This window comes from Bos javanicus, chromosome 1 (assembly GCF_032452875.1).
Source record: "Bos javanicus breed banteng chromosome 1, ARS-OSU_banteng_1.0, whole genome shotgun sequence".
In the NCBI taxonomy this organism is placed as follows: Eukaryota; Metazoa; Chordata; class Mammalia; order Artiodactyla; family Bovidae; genus Bos; species Bos javanicus.
In genome coordinates, this window is record NC_083868.1 from 134,072,106 (window position 1) to 134,096,178 (window position 24,073).

General features: G+C 47.6%; 1 protein-coding gene across 1 annotated transcript in view; it reads right to left on the reverse strand.

Moving 5' to 3' along the window:
• EPHB1 (EPH receptor B1) overlaps positions 1-24,073 on the reverse strand; it is a 466,953-nt gene that overhangs the window by 110,199 nt on the left and 332,681 nt on the right. The window contains exon 5 of the mRNA XM_061420965.1: positions 19,645-19,980. Coding sequence (XP_061276949.1) covers positions 19,645-19,980 — 336 coding nt within the window. The remainder of the gene's footprint in view (positions 1-19,644; positions 19,981-24,073) is intronic.

Consider the following 24,073-nt stretch of genomic DNA (forward strand, 5'->3'; position numbering starts at 1 on the left):
GTAGAAGAAGTCCAGACTGAAGATATAAATTTGAAGTCACCAGTGTATCATATTAAAAGCACCAGAAATGACCAAGAGCAGGAGCAGAATAGGTTACACAGTCTAAGATTCAGGAGATGAGGGAAAGCTGCCAAGGGGCCTGAAAAGAAAGACCAGGGCTCTGGAAGGAGAACCAGAGAGTGTGATCGCCTAGAGACCAAGCAGCAGTGTTCCCAGGAGGACAGGATGTGTGAGGTGCTGCTGCTGAGTCACTAAAGTAAAACTAGGCACCAGGTATGGATTGGTACAGGCTGGATTGTTAATGGTGGGGGGGCGGGGTGGGAGTGGGGTTGACTTTGCTTCTCCGACACCTGTGTTCACTGTGTGCGGAACATCCAAGAGAGGATGAAGCTGCTTCAGGGAGAGTGAGGCTGCGTTCTGGAGTTTGTAGAGTTGGTCTGGGATCCTGCTGTGTCCATCAGGATGGGTGGGAATGCCCTCTTTGAATCCTCTCCCCAGCATCCCAACCCCTGTCCCCACCCATCACACTGAAGGGGCTGCCCTTTCAGTCCTCTGTGGAAACAGGCTCCTTTGACATGATGTTACTCATGTCAGGGCCACATAGATTTTTCAGGATCCTTCTGCCTAAAAAGCTGAAGCATTATGTATTAAAAATTGGAAAGATTAATCCCAACGACCTGAAGATTTTGATGGGCTTGTTTCTTTCCTTTGCCTCTAATCCCTGGAAAGCCATCATTCAAAACTCAGCATATTTGCCACCCATGGTGCCAGGCCCCTGCTCTAACCACGCAGGACAGAAGGACAAGTAAAGTCACAGTCCTGCTTAGAGGTCCCAGTTGGGGTCAAATGGCAGAGACTTCATAGGGCGGGTTGATCCAGACTCAAAGGAGTCAAATCCACGGACAGGAATGCCCCTGTCACACAGGTGGCAAGGACCTCCTGGTAGCCCCTCAGCAGCACAAAGACCCAGGAGAAACTGCCAGCGGGTGACGGCCACCGCGGCCAGCATTTCTCAGATTTATGGTGATGACGCTGTGGTCACACACCCCAAGGCAGGCTGTTTATCCTCATATAGGTCATTCTAAATGTCTTACCTTTTAATTGAGATGGGATTTTGCACAGGGGAGAAAGTGGGAAAGTATTACTGCACCTCCCTGAAGATCAGGGGCAGCGTACATTTGGTACCCTGCCATCAGTCATCACCTATGGTGACAACTTCTTTTTCCTTCAAGTGCAAATGCCACCTCTAAATCTAATGTTTTATATGCAAGAAAATCTCCAGACCAAACAAAACTAAAAAGTGCTCAGGTATTCATTCAAATACCAACTGCTTTTAGTAAAAGCAGAGGTAAGATAGGAGGGAAAATTAATTCAAAGCAGCAGCCCCTGGAACCCCAAATACAATGGTTTGAACAGTACACCCTTGCCAGCTGTCTTTTCTCATAAACCTGCATCCTCAGATGAAGGGATAGTTTCACTGAATCCTTGAAAGAATTTCTTCTTCACAAGCACACAGATCACTTTTGACTAAACTAAACATTCTACAGACAGAAAGAAATGAAAATTATTAAAATTTAGCAAGTAAGCAAATATAGACCTTTCTTTAGAAAAAGAAAGGGCAAAGAATCAATTTAGGGGCTATTTGTAAAGAAGGTACTGATCAAGAAAGATGTGTTTGCAGACACAGAAACCAGATTGGTGGTTGGCAAGGGGGAAGGGTGCTGGGCAGGGATAGACCGGGAGTTTGGGATTAGTAGCTGTGAATGATTATATATAGGCTGGATAAACAACAAGGTCCTACTGTATAACACAAGGAATTATATTCAATATTTTGTGATAAATCATTATAAAAAAGGATATGTATATATATATGCATGAAAGTGAAAGTTGCTCAGTCGTGTCCAACTCTTTGCAACCCCATGGACTATACAGTCTATGTAATTCTCTAGGCTAGAATACTGGAGTGGATAGGCTTTCTCTTTTCCAGGGCATCTTCCAAACCCATGAATCAAACCCAGGTCTTCCGCATTGCAGGCAGGTTCTTTACTAGTTAAGCCACAAGGGAAGCCCAAGAATACTAGAGTGGGTAGCCTATCCCTTCTCCAGTGGATCTTCCTGACCCAGGAATTGAACCGGGGTCTCCTGCATTGCAGGCAGATTCTTTACCAACTGAGCTATCAGGGAAGCCATACTGAGTCATTTTGCTGTACAGCAGAAATTCACACAACACCGTAGATCAACTATACTTCAATACAATTAAAATTACAAAAAAGAAAGATATGTTTGGCCCAAAGAGACAGTGATCAAAAAATCCAAACATACTCAAAATTGCCCTGAACTTCTTCTCAGTAAAGTAAAGAGGCCAACCCAACAGGAAGCCAGGATCCAAAGAGGAGAGTGGGGAAGCAATGACAAGTGTTCCATCAGGCACTGAGGAAAATCTGTGTGAGGGTCCAAACAGAATCAGAACCAGGAGTGTCTGAATGCCTGTCTAGAGCCAATAATAAAAGGCCCTTTAACTGTGTCAGAAGCAGAAAGAGACTTGAACATCATTGGTCCAGGGGCTCAGGGATGGAGAAAATGCAAAGGCAGGTGGGCTGAGCCCTTTGTCTCTGTTGTTGTGAAGGAAGACCTTGGGGAGCCCTTCCTCCCAAACTGCTTTTGAAGCAGACAGATCTAAGCTGGTATATCACATTCAGCAGCGAGAGTGCACAGAATGTTCCTGCCTGAACTGACAAATTAGATGTGGATAAATTGCAGGGATGGGATGGTCCCAGTTGGAAGTTATGAAAGAACTTGCAGGTGACCTGGGGCAAGTGTCAGCCCAAACTCGTCATAGGTCACTGCCAGAGGCATCGTGGATGGGCCCAGGCGGACCACCTACCAGCCCTCCATTTGTAAAGAAGGGCTCCAACGGAGATTGGAGGGCCTGCACCCCTCTGAGACTCTGGCTGGGTCTTGGGAGGGTGGCGTGATTCTGTCTGGAATTTAATAACCCCAAATCTGGACCATGGAGTCTTACTGTGGAGCCTGATTTCCTATCTTGGGTTCTCCTGGACCAAACCTTTTATGTTTAAAATATTCTTTGCTTGACCTTTTAATCAAGTTAGAGACTCCAGTCATGTTCAAAGTTTTCTCAGAGAAAATAAGGCAAGTTTTCTCCCAGTGATTAAGCATCTCAGATTCTAAATGTGAGAATAGATTGATAATTTTTTTCCCCTAGGACAATTACTAAGTTCTAAAGCATTATCTTTCCTTATTAAAAATTATTTCCTAATGTCTTCATTGACTTTTATGTCCAAAGAATTCTTTCAACAGTTATCACCATAATCCATTTGGGGATATAATAAATGATGTTAAAATATTTTATTTAAGATAACCAAAGTATTTATCAGTAGTTTTGAAGAAAAATAATAGCAAAACACACATGCATTTAAAATTAAGCTGATCTATTATATCAACCCTGAATGTTCATTGGAAGGACTGATGCTGAAACTGAAGCTCTACTACTTTGGCCACCAGATGCAAAGAGCCACCTCATTGGAAAGGACCCTGTTGCTGGGAAAGATAGAGGGCAGGAGGAGAAGGGTGACAGAGGATGAGATGGTTGGATGGTGTCATCAACTCAATGGGCATGGGTTTGAGCAAACTCTAGGACAGTGAAGGACAGGGAAGGCTGGCATGCTGCTGTCCATGGGGTCGCAGAGTCAGACATGACTTAGCAACTGAACAACAATAATAATTGGAGTGAGATATTTGAAGAGGTTATGAAAATATGGAACTTGAATTTTCAGAGTTCAGGAAATCTCATCTAAAGGGGAAAACAGTGTTTCTCCTGCAGGTAGAAAATGCCAGGGGAAGCCTTACTGTGAGGCCCAAGAGGGTCACTGCTGAGTCCCCTCTGCTTGGCCTCAGGTAACAAGCTTAGCAAATGTCCTGGAAGATACATGGCCTTCAGTTAGGGGTTATCCTATCTGAACTCCTCAAAGAGGCCCATGGATAGGAGAGTCCATTGCCTCTGTCACAATAACTCATGCTGGACTGGCTGGTGAGCTTTCCTCAGTCCTTCCATGAAGAAATGTTTGCAAGGTGGGTGGCGATCCTCAGAGTGACCCCTCAGAGTGATACAGCTGCCCCAGCCTGAACAGTGTCCATCTGAGGTTTATCACCACTTCTACCATCCTGGGCATTGCTGTTTCTAGGACAAATATCCATCATTTGATGAACATTTGGGTTGTTTCCACATTTTGACTATTGTGAATAATGTTGCTAAGAACAGTCATTGTAAATTTCTGTGTGGACCTATATTTGCATTTCTCTTGAATACACACCAAGGAGTGGAACTGCTGGATCACATGGTAATGCTAACCCCTTACTCTTTCTAGAGTAGCATTTCCCAGCTAAATCATCCCTAGACTAATCACCTGCAATATACACCATAGACCCCAGCTGTGAGGAAGACAAGGAGGGTGGTGAGGAATGGTAAGGAGCCAAAGTCCCAGCCCAGAGCAGTAGGAGTTAGCAAAAATGCAGACGGGCCATGCTTGGGGCCCTAGAGATGCTACACAGAGAGGGGGTCTCCTATTCTGGCTTTGCCATCTGCTTACTGTGTGGTCATGGGTTAAGGTTACTTAACTTCTTTGGACCTTAAATTCTTCAACTATAAAATAGGAATATTAACCCTGATGTTATGAGGTTTTCAAATGTTCCGAGGATGTGCCCTGTGTGGTCCATTGCTTCTTCCAACTTGATCCAGTCTGCCAACACAGGGGACTTGGCAACCAGCCCAAAGTCTCCTTCTGGGTCCACCACTGTTCACAGATGCAAATCAATCCCTGGGCATAGGTCCTCAAGGTAAATGTGAAAAGCACAACTCCGTGACAGGCCTTGGGTATTTGTATGATAAATATCTTTGAGGGGATAAATAAACATGTCAACCCAGTCAGAGTGGAGCGATGAATAAGAATGGGCTTAGAGAACAGGAAGGCTAACAGCAGGGTTCCCCAGAGGTTGGTGTGACAAATGCTCCAGAAGAAAGATGGTTTCCTGTAACATCTCGGGATGACCTGCAGTTTTGCTGGGAAGTAATCTAGGAAATAAACGATGGGGTGCCTTGTCCTTGAGGACAAGGAGAGCTTGTGACTGTGGGGAGGGGATGAGGCAGGACCCAACCATCCGGTGGTGTGAGTCAGGCCCAGGAGTCATGGACGGTCCCTTGGCTCTGTGCCCACATTTCTTCTGGTCTGGTCGCCCACATTGACTGACACGTTAACATCCTGTCCCTGATCCTTGTCTCCCTCTGGGCCTCTTCATATTATAGTACAGGCAGATTAACCATCCCAAAGCTCATTTTACCTACTTCCTCTGATGCTCCAAAACATTCATCAGATCCCCACTGGAAAGAGATCTCTAACATTTCACAATGTGGCAGCCTCTGGCCAGTCCAGGCTGCATCCCACTCTTCCATCCAAGGAACCCGCCGCTCTCATCTCACTGCTCTACTCACTGATCCCAGCAGCACTCAGCTTTGGGGATCTCTGCTTGCAGAACCACCCCCTCTGCCCACCTCTCTTCATAACCCCACCAAGGCCCAGATCATGCCACTCACTGCCTTGGCTTAGGTGTGTCAGACCACGCCCACCAGAGTGTCTCTTCCTTCCTCCCAACTCAAAGTCCTTATTTTTAATAATGCTCATTGGGCTGTAATTACCACCTTGGGACACAGTGCACTGGGACCTAACTTTCCAGGTGATCAGCTCTGCTTTCCATCACTGGAGTAAATTCTTTAGGGCAGAGGTCTTGTTTTTACCCTCCTCCCACTGTGTTAGCACGGAACAGATGCTCAGTAAAAGTTTGCTTTACTGGAATGATCAGGGGCTCTTCTCCAAAGGCACTACGAGTAAAAGGGGTCAAAATCACAAGTTTAAAGGCCAGACTGGGACAATAACCTTTAAAGGAGAAAGATGTGGGGTGGGGAGGCAGAATTGTGATTCTGCAGCCTGTACCTGGGAAGGAATATGGAGTGGGGCTGAGTATAGAGGTCCCAGGGGAGTGGGGACAGGAGTGCTTCTAGACCACAGAGGCAGAAACTGGGGAGGCTGGGGCCATTCCCATCTCACTGGAATGTTTCAGCTGAAATGTTACCCTAACATGCATGGTTTTCTAACTTCTTTTCTTTTTAAACCATGGAATTCTTTCTCCCAAGAAAAGATTCCCTGAAGCATAAAGTGTGAAACAGAACCATGCAGTGCTGCTCTGGGCGATTCAAAAACAGGGGTCCCAGAACCTTGAGGCCAGTCCATTTTCTATGTCCTTAGCTCAGACTCTAAAGTGTTTGTGGAGGGAACCAAAACTGCTGGCAGCCTCCATCAGTCCCCTTGAGACCTCAGATTAACTTTTGTGAGTTCCTCAAAGGCATTAGCGATGAGGTTGGACCTGAGGAGTTGGGGGTGGTGGGTTATCTTTTTCTTTACATGAAACACACCCTTAGAAAAAAACCCAAATCTATAAATGTCAGCTAAAGATATCAGACCCAATAGTACTGATGACAAAGAAGAATAATTTTCACACAGAAGAACTGTGCAAGTGATGAACTGTGTGTAGAGGAATCATGTTTCTTCTGACATCCCTATTCTAGGAGAGAATTTTGTTGAGAAGGTAATGCTTAGATAACAGGTTCCTCTTCTGTTGATGAAAACTCATTTCATTGCACAAATATGCTTGAATTTTACATTAGGAAGCCTGACTCATTAAATATTTTTGGTGCAGTAACATTTCTGGTCAAACTAGATTAAACAAATAAGCAATTAGTTTGGAGACTGGGTATGAATACAAAAGCAGAATTCATTATTTTTCTAATTGTTTTTCCCTAATGTGGACATTGGCGTCTTTGCTTTCACTCTGGGCTCTGCCTTCAGATGACCCAGACAATCCGTTCCAATCTCCCTCTGTACCTTGAGTCCCCTGGGGATAGAGGACTGCTCTGGGTGGGTGGCATCACTTCTATGCTGTTATAGAGTATTACCTGAGTCTCATCAAGGGCTCAACCAAGTGTGAGTGGGGGAGAAAGTGATGGCTTGCAGCCTGGGTGTCTGAGTCAGCCCCACACCCACAGGGAGGCACCTCCTTCACCGGTCCCTCCACTGAGGGTTTGGTTCTAAGCCAAGGGAGCATGTGACAGAGGGGTCTGGGGCCTGGGGCCTGCTCTAGGGGTGTGGGTTTACAGCAGAGGCCTTCGTTTCTGATAATTACCTCTGAGGTAATTATCTGAAATTACCAGATAATTCTCTAGTTCTCTCCTGGAATCATCTACCTGCTAGTTCTCAAATGTCTTCCCAGATCAGCATCACCTGAGCACTGGGAAGGAACGCGGCATCTTGAGCCCCACCCCAGACCTACCGAATCAGAAACCCTGCAGGTGGAGCCCAACAACCTGTGTTTTAACAAGCCCTCCAGGGGATTCTGGTGCAAGCTCAACTTTGAAAACTGTTTGTCTAGAAATCAGAATGTTACATCTTAAAAGGACATCTGGGGTTATTCAGTTTTCTGTCAGTTCTTACAATTTATGGATTATAGCACAGAGGGAGAGAGAGAAAGCTGACTTCCTTGTCCCTAGCAAGCTAGAGCAGAGTCTGAAACAGCATGGTTCCTGCCCCTGAGATGGCCTCTCTCTCCCCTCCCCATATACTCAAGCTCCTAGCATCTTCAGAACCCCTGGAGGATGCACAGCATGGGGAGGGTCACATAATCCATGGTTGCAGAGATCAGGGGTTCCACAGAGGTGAACGTGCGCAGCTCCCTATGCTAGGAGGGTAAGACATCCCAGTGAGTGTGTCCTGGGGCCTCTCTGCCTGCTGGGTCACCCCTCATGGCAATTTCTCTCTCCTGGGGCAACCAGAAGGTGTGCCGGTAAAAGGAAGTGACCCTGAATGCTGTGCCCCATGGCAGCAGGAGGCTGTGAAGGGAAGTGTGAGTGATGGGGGTCCTTGTCAGGTGATGTCCATCCTAGGCAGGGGCCCCAGGGTGGCCTGTAGGGCGGCTGGGGTAGGCCGCTCAGCTTCACCTCTCACAGGCCTGTCAGCCTTTGTCCTGTGGGACCAGAGTGATGGTAGCCCTGGTTTGCTGAATGCTTGATCACAGGAGGCACCAAAGGGGCCACAGGGGAGAGCAGATGACACCCCATGTATCCCCTTACTCCCTGATTCTCACCCACACACCTGCAGCAGGGCACCTACTGACCACCCAAAGCCTGTCATCACCACACTGACATCAGAGAGGGGAGCCATGCCTGCAGCCGCTGTGACTCTCCTCCCTGGGCTTGGAGGTCAAAGTCTTCTGGCCTCAGGGCCAAGAGGTTCCCTGCAGGCAGGATTCCATGGGCACTGCCCAGCGGTGAGCTGTCCCTATACTCCATCCCCACCATGTTCGGGGCCTCCATCCCCTTGACCTTGACTTCCTCCTTTACCACCCTGCACACCTCTTCCCCGGGCCCTCCAAAATGACTGTTCAAGAACCAGAAAACTCCCCATGGCCTCCACCAGGCTCTTTCCAGAACATTCCCTCCATGTCTTCCTTAGGGAACAGTAGCTCCCCTGCAGACCCCTCCATCCTGTGGCTTTCCCCAGCATGGTGGTTATGACTTCATGCCCAGCACACCTCAGGGTCAGGAGGTGGGCCGTGTCCTCCTTGTTCCCCATCCACCTGCACCCTCTGCACAAATTCCCTTAGGCTGAACCGCTGCTCCCCGAGTGCTGCTCCCACATCACACCCTGATTCACTGAAGCCTTGGGCTTCCCTCTCCGTCATCTTCTCAGTCTGTGCCTTGCCCTCCTGTAGGTAACTCCAGGGTCCACTGAATAGCACACAGTCACTCCCCAACCCCCACAACTCATCCAAATCTGCCCCTTCCTGACATTCACTTGGACCTGGCCCAGCCTGAAGTTGCTCCAATTTCAAAGCCACACATCAAGTATACTTTTAGAATGCAAGCATCCTGCCCACCTGGGGCAACCTCTGATAACTCCCCCCGCACCCCCAGCCCCACCCCACCCCCGCACAGCCTTAACTGGTTCTGCATAGCCCTATCCTGCTTCATCCAGCTTGGGTTCCATTTTGCAATAGCGTAATTGACAATACTCCCCTAAGCAGCAGGCGTGAGTTGCCTTCATCTTTCCATAGCATACAACCAGTAAAACTCAGCCTGAGAGAGACCCACCATCCTCTTCCTATAGGGCCTGCTCAGAGCAGCCAGGTACTGCTGAGAAAGCCACACAACAGGGCAAATGGGCAGCTTTGTAAATGGAAGATCACAAACTTCAAATGGGCCTTCAAAATACTTTCTAGAAATGCTGAATTTCTCTGGTCAATTCCATCTCCCCTTCTCTGTAGTGCACTGCCTAACATTTTCATTCTCTTCAACCCCAAAGCCTCCTCTCTCATTCTCAGCAACCGAGCTTATCTCCCACCTACAGAGAAAATAGAAGACTGAATGTCCAACTGCATAAATAATACCTCTGCTTGGGCACTCAGAGTCTCAGCAAGTGACACACGCACAGAACCCAGCCCACCATCCCACCATCCCTGCGCGCTTCGGGGAGCCCCCTTGCGTCTCCCACATATTTGCAAATCAGCCCTCATTCTCCTGCTTTGGTTTCTTTGTTTTACATGCAGGCTGCCTGAGGAGCCCATAGAAAAGCTGCTCACTGAGCCAGACTTCCAGGGCCCTCCCTGGGGAGCCGTGGGCTTATAAGAACTCAGTTCCCCTGTGTTCCCCCAGGTGGCACCCATTCAGCCTCCCGCAGCCTGTCTCCCTGCTGAGCTGCAGTGCCTCCTCGGAGCCTTGGGGCTACCTATTTGAGCCTTGAACCTCAGTGACCCTTCAAGGCCTCCTTCTTTGCGCTCCTTATCTTCTTCCCCTTTTAGGGCATCCGATGAGCCATCAGACACCAGAAGTCCCTGTCTCCACCCAGCACCCCCAATACCCAGCTCCTCCCAAGCTTCCCTTTCCACACGCAAACCCATTCCTGCAAACAAATGGCAGCACACTGGGTCAGGAGACGCCACCAAACTGTGAACATTATGTCAGGCCCAGGAGGACTTCCTGGGACACAGGACACTGCTTAGAGGTACAGGGATTACTGGAGCCGTGACACCTGGTCTTTTCCCTTACGAGCCCTGGTCCGTCAGGAGAAATACAGTCCATGTGCACAAACAACTCGTGCACATCTAAGAACGCATGCGTTGTCCTTACAACTAGAACAGCTCAGATGACAACGCATGCATGGGCTCACAGGGTCATGAACGGGTGCTTGTTCCCCTGAGCTTTTCTGGATACAGAAAGCATTTGTTCTGTCCAAAAAAAAAAAAGACAGAAAGGAAGAAAACATAAGCACATATTTAAATCTCCAGGGCTCAATGCTACAGCTGATGTTGCCCTGCAGCTCAGCTCTCCGAGGAAACAGCCCCAGGCCTGGGATGCTGGCAAAAAGTGCCCCTTGCACAAGAAAAAATCTGGGGTCCAGCAATGCCTTTATTTACCCAGAATACTTAATGTGTCTTTTTTCCCCCATCTTTCATATCCGCTCAGAGAAGATGTTAATTTTCTGAAATTAAACACTTAGCTTGATTACTGTTTTGTTAATTGCTGCATTCAAAAACCCCTGGTGCTTCTGCCTGTTTAACATGGATAGTGCTGTGAAAATGATAGGCGCGGAGCTGGCGTGCAGGTGGACAGACAGCAGCCCTGGAACGCCACCCTGACATCCCCGCTGGTGCCTGCTGGAGCAGCTGGGGCCCTGACTGTCGGGGAGGGGGCAGTCCAACTGCCCAGCGTGGCTGAGTGTCTCCCACACAGGGCTGTGTTTTGGAAGAACATTGCACCCAGGAAGTCCAGGTCTCAGCAACATTTGGGAGAATGTGGGGTCTCAACTCTAAACACAGTGCCTGCCCAGAGATGCCGGAGGAAGGAAAGACCACAGAGAGCACGCAAGCTACACCATTTGTTGATGTCTGAGATGAATTTAAGAATGACTGAGGCATCCATTCATACATTCATTTGATAATTTATTAATTCATTCAATGAACATTTCTCAAATGCTATTATTTCAGGCACCTAGCTAGACACGGGGGGCAATCATAGCCACACAGATGGATATAAGACCCAACTCTCCTGGAGATGACAGTCTGTTCATGGAACTGACATTTGCCAGAGGAGCAAGGAGCAGGCTCATTTGCCTGGGCCACCCCCTTTGCCTGGGCTACAAAGCAGACAAATTATCTCCTGATCCAGCTGGAGGCTCCCTCTGTAAAGAGGGTGAAAACAATTTCATTTGGACTTTGAATAGGGGAGGAACTTACTACAGTTCTACTGCCAGCAATCTCCTTTTCACCTAACAAACTCTGTACCTAGAGAGCTTGGCCCAAGAGCTAGTAAAATAAGCAAACAGGTCCCCAGGGCCCATGGGGCCCTCCAGTCATCCTCAGAGCAACGCAGCTATTCTCAAGCTGTTAGCAGCATCCCTAGGCATTGCTCAGGACTGGAACAGGGAGCATACCTATGGGCCACACCGAGTGGCCCAGCACGTGAAATCTGTCCACAAGAAGTTCCAACTGGTCAGATAATGAATAATATAATATCCCACCCAGTATTGTCTCTGTGTGGGCTTCCCAGATGGTGCTAGTGGTAAAGAATCTACCTACCGATGCTGGAGATGCAAGACATCCGGGTTTGATTCCTGGGTCAGGAAGAGCCCCTGAAGAAGGAAATGGCACCCCACCCCAGTATTCTTGCCTGGAAAATACCATGCACAGAGGAGCCTGGCGGGATACAGTCCCTGGGGCTGCAGAGTCAGACACGATTGAGCAACTGGCAACAACCTCCTCAGATTGAAAGCTCTCGAGCAGCAGCATGTGATCACATCCTAACTTTCGCCAAGTGTGAGTTGGTACTTCAGCAGGCTGTGGAACCCAGAGCCCAGCTGAGATCCCCCTTGGTGCCCTTCTGGGCCTCTGAGACCGGTTTCAATGAATGCTGGGGACCAGAACATGAGCTCCCCAAGACACAGACTCTTGTCTGTGCTGTTTGTTCCCGTGTTCTTTGTGCCTGGAACCATGTATGACACACAGAAGACCTCAATAAATATTTGTTGAGTCAGTGAATGAGAGCCCCTAGAAGCAGAAGACAAGCAATCGGCAAGTGGAAGGCAATTGCAAAGACTGTGGTGAGTACATTTCCAAAGTCAACATGCTTAAGCAAACAAACGAATCCCCCTCTGAATGTGGTTGAATCTCACTATGTTCCTTTGAGACCATTGGGGCTCCTGGTAATACCCTACGATCAGTCCCTTACATTTTCCCTCTAGGATCTATAGGGGAGGAAGACACCTGGTTCCCTGCTGACCTGGAAGAATCACTTGCCCACCTGTGGATCACCAGGACATATTACGATCACTACACATCAACCAAACATATGTCATATGCAGGGACTAAAGAAGCGTGGCAAATATTTATCAAGACTTTATGCCTAGTGCTGTGTGGTCCTTCTCTCATGAAGCTGGGGTAGGGTGGGAAGTCTGATTCTCTGCAGAGGTCACCATCTAGTGCAGAACCTAAGGCTGCCAGTAGTGGAAGCCCATGACTTTGGTCAAGGGCAATGCTACATGCTGACCTGCTCAGCTCAAAAGACAAGAAACTCTATTTGCCAATGGCAGGACCTCTCTGAGGCTGCTTGGAAGTTCCTTCTCAATACCAGGGCTTCAGAAACAATAAAAACAACCTTTTTATGATAAGAAAGCAATGAAATGAACTATGAAATTGAATTGAAAACAGTGAAATTTTCATTGACTTTAGGTTTTTAAAAAACTTTTCCTTATTAACCTCAATGAAAGTTCTCCTTAAAGTCATTCCCATCTTTTTGAAGTTCCAACTCAATCTTCTCTCCGCTCTGGAGCAAATTTCACCTGCTAATTTCCAATGAGACCAGCCCTTAAAAACAGACTAGCTTCACCATATGGATCGTAACACTCTAAATTTTCACAGGCAGCAGTGTAATATTGTTTTAATATTTAATTTTGAGATTTACATAATATCTTTCCTCCAAAGAGCTCAATATATTGCAATATCATAAAATTCCTTTTCATATTCAAAGATTATTCTTTATGCATGCAAATACTATATTTAACCAAGGAATAATGCAAATTAGGTGATATGTTCAGAGGAATTGGTGGGCTGGGTAATTCACGTATGGGAAAAGTAGCATCTCTGAGTGTCTTTAATTGTTTGGGAACTTCAAAAATGCCTTAAAATGGACAAACTAGAGGCTTGTGGCGATTGACAGAGTGGTATAGGATTTTTTAAATAAAATTAAGTAATGGCTTGTGTCTGTGTTGCAGGCTCAGGCGATATGTTAGTATTTTACATGCAGTCAGCACAGCAGGCCATATATGAACTGTGTGTAAAATAAATGTCAGATAGAAATGCTGCTGATGCGTGCTGCTGCTACTGCTGCTAAGTCGCTTCAGTCGTGCCCAACTCTGTGCGACCCCAGAGACGGCAGCCCACCAAGCTTCCCTGTCCCCGGGATTCTCCTGGCAAGAACACTGGAGTGGGCCGCCACCTCCTTCTCCAATGCATGAAAGTGAAAAGTGAAAGTGAAGTCGCCCAGTCGCGTCCGACTCCAGCGACCCCATGGACTGCAGCCCACCAGGCTCCCCCGTCCATGGGATCCTCCAGGCTGATGCGTAGTACAAGGGGAAAGTGCTGCTTCTCCAAACACAGTGAGGAGAGACAGTCGGGCTCCTCGGAGCCACAGAAGGAGCCTGTTCTGGGCACACACATCCCATTCTATCCTCACCCTCTCCATTAACCCCTGGGGACACAGATTTCCCTGCTCTCCTTTCTGGTACCTACTCCTTTCATGATGAATGGCCACACTGACATCTGTCATTTATCTTATTTAGATGACATCAGTCCCAAACAAAGGGACTCAGGGCTTTGGAAAGAGAAAAAGTGGGGGGAAAAGGCCCAGCAAATTGCTGTCTGGTTCAGGGTACATTCTCAGAAATGATGCTCATCTCCCAGTCCATCACACGGTTTGCAAAGTGATTTTCTATCCCCTGTGTCATTTGCTCATCACACAGCACTAGGAAGCAGGTGTCATTACTCCCATCTTACTGGGGAGAAAGGAGGGACTGTAGCAATTCAATGGATTTGCGTGAGTCACGTGAGGAGCAGAGAGAGGGACCAAGCCCAGGACTCCCCGCCCACTGCACAGCCACCACCATGAGCCCAGGAATCAGGGAAGGTGACTGCCCCATGGTGGGATGAGATGGTACATCACAGCACACTCACCATTTAGGCCTGGGTAGATCAGATTGGCTCTTTGAGTCTATGGGCAAGTCACAGCCAAAAAGTCAAATCCAGAATTGGATTTGATTGCCTCTCATGTGTTCTAGGATTTTCTAGTTATTTGTCAACATTTTTAATATGGATTTTCAGTTTCTAGAATCTGGCAGCACTGGGTATGGCACCACTTGCTGGAGCTGAGTAGGGGCTGCTCCTTTCTCCCCGTCAGTTCCCTGTGGTCTCTACTCCTCCCCTCTGTCTGGCCCTGGGTGGCTCCTCTCCATTACCTTCCTGGCCTCATGGGTCTTTGAGTGTGCTCTCTCTGGCTTAGATGCTCCCAAATTTACTGACTTTATTTTACCACACTACAAGTTGATTTTATGGATGTGCTGGTCTGGTTTGTGTCATTTTTCCCAACATTTCCTCCAAGGTCCTCGTCCCCAATTCTGACACTCTGAGTCTAGTTGGCAGAAAAGATAAGTAAAGTTTGTCATTCACTTTAATTCTGTCTGACAGCTGGATGATCCAGCCATCACTCTGAACCTGGGGCCAGGTGCCAGAGAGTGACTGCAAGAGTTAGTGGTGATAACAACCTCTCTGCAGATCGCTGGGCCACTGCAAGAGAGAGAGCTCCACCTGATCTGGTCTATTTTAAACTCAAGGCAGCTGTATTCAGTGCAAGGCTGCATCCCTAAAGACCTCACGTAAATCTAAGCTTGCATAATTCATGACCAACCCTGACCAAAGATGATGGACATTTTTTTGACAGCTAAAGTGGCCCAGCTATGTGGCAATAGCTTAGAGGGAGCTTACAACTTACATGGCTCACCATAATGCGATTTTTGATTTGTCCAAGATAAAATGGCTACAAACCTAAGTATGAAACCCAGAAACATCATTTGCTGGCTGTGAGAGGCTGAGCAAATTTCAAAAGCTCTCTGAACCCAGTTTCTTCATCTGACCCACCTCATTTTTATAAAGAACTTGATAGGGACTTGGCACATTGGAGTTGCTCAAAAATGGTAGTTCTCTGCCACTCTTTATGAGCTGGCTGAGGATCTTACCCTGATCCTTTCCAAGTAATTCAAGATCCTCGAGTAGTCTGACTGTATACCTGACTGGGGTCATCACAGGAGGAGATGGAGGCTCTCTGGATCTCAGGATTCAATAGACCCTTTACTGTCCCCAGCCATTCTTGTTTCTGATGGAAGAACTATTAATATATCCAATGTGTACCCAGTGGACCAAAATATAACTATAAAATCTCCTTAGATCACAACCTTAGGATCAAGAGAAGTGTATTGGTGACTTTCTCAGATAGAATGATGCCAACCATAACCGTTTTTGTCAGGTACAAAAAAATCAACTAACATGAGCTGTCTGCCTCCATTGGGTAGGGCTTATGAGAGTGATGCAATGCAGCATCAATGCAGCATCAATGCAGCATATTTGGGAAGCCCCAAGGAAGAACAGCGTGACAAACCCTGACTCTGTTGGAGAGTAAGAATGGCTCACCCAGCCACCTGTGGTCCATAGCTCCTACACAAAGGAGGAACCACCCCACAGGAGTGCACCATACCCAAAAACAGACAATGATGTTCAGAATACTTGCAGCCAACTCGTCCAAACTCTTCTCTCATGTGACCCAAACATCCATTGTCAGGATCCAACTCACCTTGGGAACGATTTGCACCCCTTAACAGTTGCACACCTAGCTCACCTCTCCATCCAGAGGCAGTGGAAGCCTTTAATGGTTCACTGTCACAGAAAAAATTGTGGAAGGTTGCTCACTGAGGTCCCCTCCCCTCAGCAGGATGGCATTGTCTGGCTCTGGATAACCCCTCTGTGTGTGTAAGCTGTGACATGGGGAGCCCAGAGGCACCATCCACCTTTCAGGGCAGGAAACGGAAGGCAGAGGCAGAATGGATGGCCTACGGACCCTTCTTCTAATCCTAGACTCCTCAAGCCATTTGAAGTCTCTGTCTCCTTATTGGAAAAATTGGGAACAATAACACACAAGCCACAGAGTAATTATGAAGATCAAATGAGTCCATGTATTCCAAAACTATCTACTCAAAAGAGACACAAACATGAATAATAACTATTCCTCACCTACTCCTTAATCAGGACCCACTTAGGAGTCTTCCGTCATTTCAGTTCGGGCTGTTCCAGGAAGGGAACGGATGGTCAACGAACACTTAGCAGTTGACTTAGTGATTGACTCCAGGACTACTCCTGGTCAAATTCTTCACCTGCCAATCTATCTGAAAGTGCAAGTGTTAGTTGCTCAGTTGTGTCTGACTCTTTGCAACCCCATGGACTGTAGCCCACGAGGCTCTTCTGTTCATGGAATTCTCCAGGCAAGAATACTAGCATGGGTAGCCCTTCTCCCAATCTTCTTCCCAACCCAGGGATCAAACCCAGCTCTCCTGTAGATTCTTTACCATCTGAGCCATCACTCATGACCCAAATAGTAGGAGAGATGTGGCCACAGGTACTGACAAGGGGTCACAACACACCCAGAGATGAGGATAGGGAGGATGAACCGGATCTTGCCAGACTGGAAGAGCTCTGGGGTGCCTTGGAAAGGGGAGAGAAATGTCATGACTTCTTGGTGATACAGCGGTTCATCTACCTCATCCCTTAACAGATCTGAGTGAGTCACTAGGAATCTTTTGATGGTATTAGTCTCTCTTTCATGTTTTATAAAATCTGGAGCTCCCATTCATGTTCTTAAAGTCCTCTTGCAGAGGTACAGGCTAAGTGTTTGTTTTTAAAATTCTTGTCTTTTTAGACAAATTATCTTTTGGTTGAAAATAATTTGCATTCATGTGTGGATTCACCAAAGCAGCATATTGTTTCTTATCCTATGGATAAGAAATCACTGGTTAACCTGATCTTTATTTTATAGTACCCATATGCCATGAAGAAGCAGTTGCAGCTTTACCTTATCGATCATAAACTTTCTGACACCCTAATTCCAGGATTCCCAAAGAGAAGTCATTGATGGGATGGTGACAGTGGGACTATGACTACAAAGTCAGGAAAAATTAAGAATAAAGGGCCCATCAGAGGGGGAACAAAGGACATGAGAAATGCTTCTGGAAGGGCCAATGGGTGAGGATAAAGATAAATATTTTGAACACTGGTAATGCAGGGTCCCTTGTAGGAGCCCTGGTCTCTCGGCCCCACAAGCCTGGGAAGGTGCAGATGGCAAGACAAGCAGATGGGCAGGTTCGGGAATAGCAGGGTAAGGGAAGGGAGGGGCAGAAATCAAAGCAAACCAATATAAGTGGCAGGTTTGTTCACACATGCTTAGAGAGAGAAAAGACAGCCAAGCCCAGCGTAACATGACAGCCTGGCAGGATTATTATTCCCAGAAGCTGGGACACTAAAATATTTCAGCCAGTTTTCTGCCTTAAACTCTCCAAGGGAAATACTGCTAACAAAGGCTGCCCATGTTACGTGCTCATCATGATACAGAAATTACCATTTCCTTCTCTTTGGCTAAGACAGGCTGTCACAACCTTTGTCTCCATGGCACTGGGGCTGTGGTCACCAGCTGGAGGCTTCCACACTTCCACTCTTATTTTCTCACTACACACGTATGCATGTAAACACGTGACCACACGCATACATACAAACACGCACACACGAACACACACATGCTCTCAGCAACAACGCAGCCATCTGGACAGCCATGCTCTCTGATGACACCTTTTTTTCTTCTCCATTCTGACAGCTTAAACCCAAGAATCATCTGCCATCAAAGATGCCTGGTATTAAAAGAGGCAGAACAAGTCTCAGGACTGGGGGGAGGGGGTGATGAGGAGTAGGAAAGGATGGAGAAGGATAGAAGAGTTCAAGAATTGGGAGCTACGTGGAAGGACAGAGAACCCAGCCTGCTATTCCACTAACAAGCTACGCTTTTACAATTTGCTGATTGAGAAAAATCCATAATTCCAAGTAAGATCATGGTCCACTGCTTATGATTCTCATCATTGTCTATAAGAGATGATCTTAACGTCCCCTTTGCAGCCTTGAACCTTCCCCCCAGGGGGGACATTGCTCATTTCTCTCTATTTCCTTTGGTCTTTACTGCATGAGTACAGCATATGATGCTTGGGATACACCACCTTGCAGCTCTGCACTTTGTGTCTACGCCCTGGAAATTTTTCAGTTAATGAGTTTCATGGGAGGAACAATGGTGCCCAAGTGTCATTATATCCCTCACGGTGTCTAATCCACAGCTTGGCACACAGTAGATGCTGAATAACTGCCTCAATAAAGAGGGAATAAATAAATAAATGAGTGAGAAGGCAATGGCACGCCACTCCAGTACTCTTGCCTGGAAAATCCCATGGACGGAGGAGCCTGGTAGGCTGCAGTCCATGGGGTCGCTAGGAATAGGACACGACCGAGTGACTCCACTTTCACTTTTCACTTTCATGCATTGGAGAAGGAAATGGCAACCCACTCCAGTGTTCTTGCCTGGAGAATCCCAGGGACGGGGGAGCCTGGTGGGCTGCCGTCTATGGGGTCTCACAGAGTCGGACACGACTGAAGTGACTTAGCAGTAGCAGAGTGAATACATGAATGGACTGATTAAATGGATTTTAAAAAATGGATTGTTGCAAGAGGTGTGAAATGTAATAAAAAGAAAAGGTCAGAAGAGCAAAAGACTTGGAAATAGAGAAGAGAAGAAAATGTGTTCTGAGCTATGCAGTACAGGGATGTACTGGCCATCAGGATCGATCTATTATAAACTGTCTGAAGTCTCTATAACAGTGTAGCATTCATCTGAGCACGCTGTAAAGGAGAGTGCACTCTTGAATTACATGGGTTTAATTGAAAAATAATCTATGAAGGCAATACTGACAAGATTTCCGGGAAGTTGCTTTCATTGGGTTTTCTAAGAAAGCAACACTGGTGTTCTCAAGATCGTACAGTGCTTCTGCCCATTCACCCACCTACCCATCCATCCATCTGTCCATCCATCCTTCCAAGGATGGTCCTTGAGCCCTAGCTGAATGTGCAGAGAGCTGGGTCCATGCTAGCCTGAGTATACATCTTTGCTTTTGTACCAGGCACAGGAAAAGCCCTCAGAATCCAGCTCGCTCTCACAGGTGAAACCCTACCTCTCCATGGTCTCAAATGCCCATCACCTGATACCTTCACTCCTGGAAGGAGGCCTGGGTGCAGACTAACGGGTTGGATGTGGCTGCAGCTTTGCTCCTGCACAGAAGTGGCCCAAGTGTCAGCCCCACAGACAGACAAAAGGGGCATAGACGCCTCCAGACTTACCAGCTTGGTTTGTGGTGATGTTGACAGAGACGTGCTGTGGGGGAAAGGGACTCTTGCTGGAGACCCCATTGACAGCCTGGATGTCAAAGGTATACGGGGTATGGGCCCACAGGCTGCTGATGGAGACGCGGCACTCAGTCAGGCCCAGCTGCCTGGGCACGAACTCCACGTTGTCGTCACAGCGGGAGCAGCTCCGGCGGTCTGCCCGGCACTTCTTACAGATGATGTTGTAGGTCACGTCATCCCGCCCACCCGTCTCCCGAGGAGGGTGCCACTCCAGAATGATGGATGTCTCATTGACGATGGAGATGACATTGCGGGGACCTGATGGGACACCTGCAGGGAGACAAAGAAAGGCCCAGTGAGGCTGGGTGGAAGCTTGGCCAGCTTCTCTCCATCCCTCTTTGGTGTGATCCCACCCTCCTCACATACACATATCTCCTCTCTTCCCTCAACTCCAAACAACCATGTCCCAATCCTTTCTGAGAAAAAATGACAGATGGAGATGACAACCTGTTGCCAGCTCCCCTTTTAGTCATCCCAGTGAGGCTTTTCTTCTCTGAATCATGTCTGCCAAGGGAGAGGAAGATGGAGGTCTTGGATACAAGCCCTTTTGTTCTCAGGACTCAGCTGCATCCTCCAGGCAGCTTTAGCATCAGTGACATGTATGTATATTGGACTCTTATTGGATTCCATGTCTCTTCTTAACTTGTGGAGAACTCAAGTGTTGGAGGACAGGACTCAACATATTCAGGCATCTTGCATACAGTCTCACACAACCTGGGATCTATGTGGTATGTGCATGGCAGTGGGAGTGTTTCTCTGCAGGATGGGCTTCCAGAACACCTGGAGAAATGAATATTCACATTGTACAAGCTGTGGTTCAAGAAGCCATGTTGGGTAGGAGATTCACACAGCCACTATTTCTTACCCCATAATACAAGAAGAGCATAGCGGTTTGTCCCAGACACTCTGCTAGCTACCAGAGCTGGTCTTAAGCTGATATGGCACTCCAAACATTGGTGGTCAGATCTTTTCATGGAAAACAAGAGATCTGAACAGACCGTCTCTCCTACAAACCAGTCAGGCTCACTGGGACTCAAGGAGGGCAGCCTCTTTCCTCCAGACAGCTCCATCCATGGCTGCTGTTCACACACCTGCAAAGGCTGAGATGCCTTGTTGCAAAACTCTAGAAAGCTTGGTCCCTAGTAGGAGAGCAGAATGCTGCTAAATTCATGGCTGCAGTCCTGAGCATTTTGAGATCCAGTTGGAGAATCTCCTGCCCAAGAACAGAATGGACCATAGCCTCTGGTTCCCAGGATGGGTTCTGCTTACCCTCAGTATCCATCTGATGGAAACAGACTCTGCCTGGAAGCCCCTTTTCTGAATGGCAGGCCTGTGGGAGCCACTGCTCTGGATAGTAATGCATTCAGAATTCATGCACGTGACTGTCGCCAGCTGAACGGAGACATGTGTAAAGAGGTTCATGCTGGAGACAAGAATCAAATGCCAACACACAGAATGAGGGAATAACAACAAGGTCGGGGGGCACCAGGGAAGGATTCTGTGTTGAATCAGTCAACAGCAAGCAGAGAGAGCAGAAAGCAAATATTAAATCGGATTCTATTAAAACATGAAAGAAAATCAGTACTGTACTATATAAAGCCCATTAGACCTGAGCTAAAGCATAGTTTTCATGCATGCTTGTGACAGGGCAGGATTCATGAAGCATTTTTACTGAGGTCTTGCAAATAGCATTCAAGAATTCCCCACCCATCTGACCAGGGATAAACATCCATCTCTTTTGAAATCAGTGCACAGCAAGCATTGGGCAGGCATTGGGGATCGCCCTAGGTGGACTTCTATTGGTCATGGACAGCCTTGTCTCACACCACATTCATCATTAACGCCCATATTGGCCAGTGCCTGTCTTAGACATGTCTGTTTGCTCGGACGGATGAGACTCAGACCACAAGCTCCCTGTGGTGAATGCCATCGCTGTCTGACTCATTGTCACAGCAGATAGCCTAGCCTCAGCCACAGGCCACTGTTTCTCATAGTCAGAAAAATTACATTTACCAAGCACTTGTTCCATGCCAGGCGTGGGGTAAATCCTTTAACCATATTATCTTGCTGCATCCTGTGGCATCCTCTGGTTATCATTCAAAAAGCAGCCTTGGGCGGAGGGGCAGAGACAGTACTGTTAGGGAGAGTGACCATTCACCCCTCCCATCCTTTGGAGATGGCCCCCCACACACACCCTGATTCCAGTTACCTCCTCTTGTCCTTGAACTTCAACTTCATCCTCTGCCCTGACTCTACTTTCTCTACCTAAATTTGCATAAGTCATAGCCACTTAAAACCCAAACATGGTCACCTGGCATATCTTTCTCTATGTTGAATGTCCCCTCTTCACTCTCCAGCCAAGCTTCCCCAAAGTGGAGTCACACATCATACAGGCTCTCCTCTCTCCGTGTTCAACCACCTGCAGTCTGGTTTCTCCCCCACTCCTCTTTCATGCCTGCCCCCCCTTTTTTTTGGACAGGGGTAGGGTGGTGTGGGGGGTTTCCTACTTGACAAATCCAGAGAATTTGGTCCTTACTTCCTAACATACTTTGTGGTCACTGGCCAGAACATGGGGACCCAACACACAGTTCGTCAGCGGCATCTCCTTTCCTCAGATCTTTTCCTTCCTCTGTATCACTATCACCTCACAAAAATGGGTTCCACCAATTTTCCTTCCCTAAAGCAAAGCCTCTAATCAATCCTTCAATCGCTTTCCATATCTCCCATCTATTCTCATCCACCAGGGTGTGCCTTTCAAAATGTACATGGGATCATATCATTCTCTGCTCAAATACCAGTTATTTAAAAGTTTACCCTCCTTTCCATGTCCTTCAAGTCCCCATATGGACTTGCTGCTCTTGATTTCATCTCTGGGTCATACTGTGACCAACAGGAAGTTCCTGCCACGTCCTGTGCACACTGAACTCACTTCACATCCCTAAGCCTCTGCACTGCATTCTCTCCTTTGTCCGGAATTCTTCTCCTTCTATCTACTCGAGGAACTCTTGCTCACCCTTCCAGATCCAGCACATTTCACTAGGAGACTTCCCTGATGTTCACAGTCACACACCTCCCCTCTGGGCTTCTATAAGCCCATTTCTGGCTGTGTAACTCAGAATCGTATGGAGGTGAGAGTTGGACCATGAAGAAGGCTGAATGCCGAAGAATTGATGCTTTTGAACTGTGGTGCTGGAGAAGACTCTTGAGAGTCCCTTGGACAGCAGGGAAATCAAACCAGTGAATCCTAATGGAAATCAAACCTGAATACTCACTGGAAGAACTGATGCTGAAACTGAAGCTCCAATACTTTGGCCACCTGATGTGAACAGCCAGTTCACCCTAAAAGACCCTGATTCTGGGAAAGATTGAAGGCCAAAGGAGAAGAGGGAGGCAGAGGATGAGATGGTTGGATGGCATCACCAATTCAATGGACGTGAACTTGGACAAATTCCAGGAGATGGTGAGGTACAGGGAAGCCTGGCATGCTGCAGTCCATGGGGATGCAAAGAGTCACACACAACTTAACAACTGAACAACAACACAGAATCCACCATCACACTGCGATGGGCTCTTCCTAGGCATCCTCACCACACTATGGCCTCCTGGTGAGCAGGGCCTGGTAGCTGGTTTGTCTCCATGATTCCCATGTCCAGCACTCGGCCTGGGGGAGGCCCCATTCTACCAGTTTTCGACCTCTGCTCAGTGTGCAAGGCTGTAGGTCACACGTGTGCACCCTTCTCCAGCATGAGACAGATGCCCTTCGGTGGGGCTGAGGGAACATGCAGGAGCAGTGAGGACCCTGTTGTGCCCCTGAGTGGTAGAGTGAAGTGAAAGTCGCTTAGTAGTGTCTGACCCATTGCGACCCCATGGACTATACAGTCCTTGAATTCTCTAGGCCAGAATACTGGAGTGGGTAGGCTTTCCCTTCTCCAGGAGATCTTCCTGACTCAGGAACTGAATCCAGGTCTTCTGCATTGCAGGCAGATTCCTTACAGACTGAGCCACCAGAGAAGCCCAAGTGGTAGAGGTTTTGGTGAAACGCAAGTGGCAGAAGAGAAACTGAACCATCCCTGATCCATCTGTGTCCCTGGAAGCTGAGAAGACCCACCCTGGTCGATACTTTTCCCATGTCTGTTCATTTGCTTCCCGTTCAAGAAGAAAAGCAGTGGGTTTCTGCGAATGATGAATTTTTCATGTTTATTTAAAATAGCCTCCATATGAAGCAAGCACGTCTCATCCATGGCTGCGCTCCAGGGCACATGCATCTGTGGGCCATGAACGGGGGTCTCTGGGAGCCATGGTTGCTGAGTCCAGGGCTACACAAATCTGAATCCTTTCCTTCCAAGATCAGGAGCAGACTCTA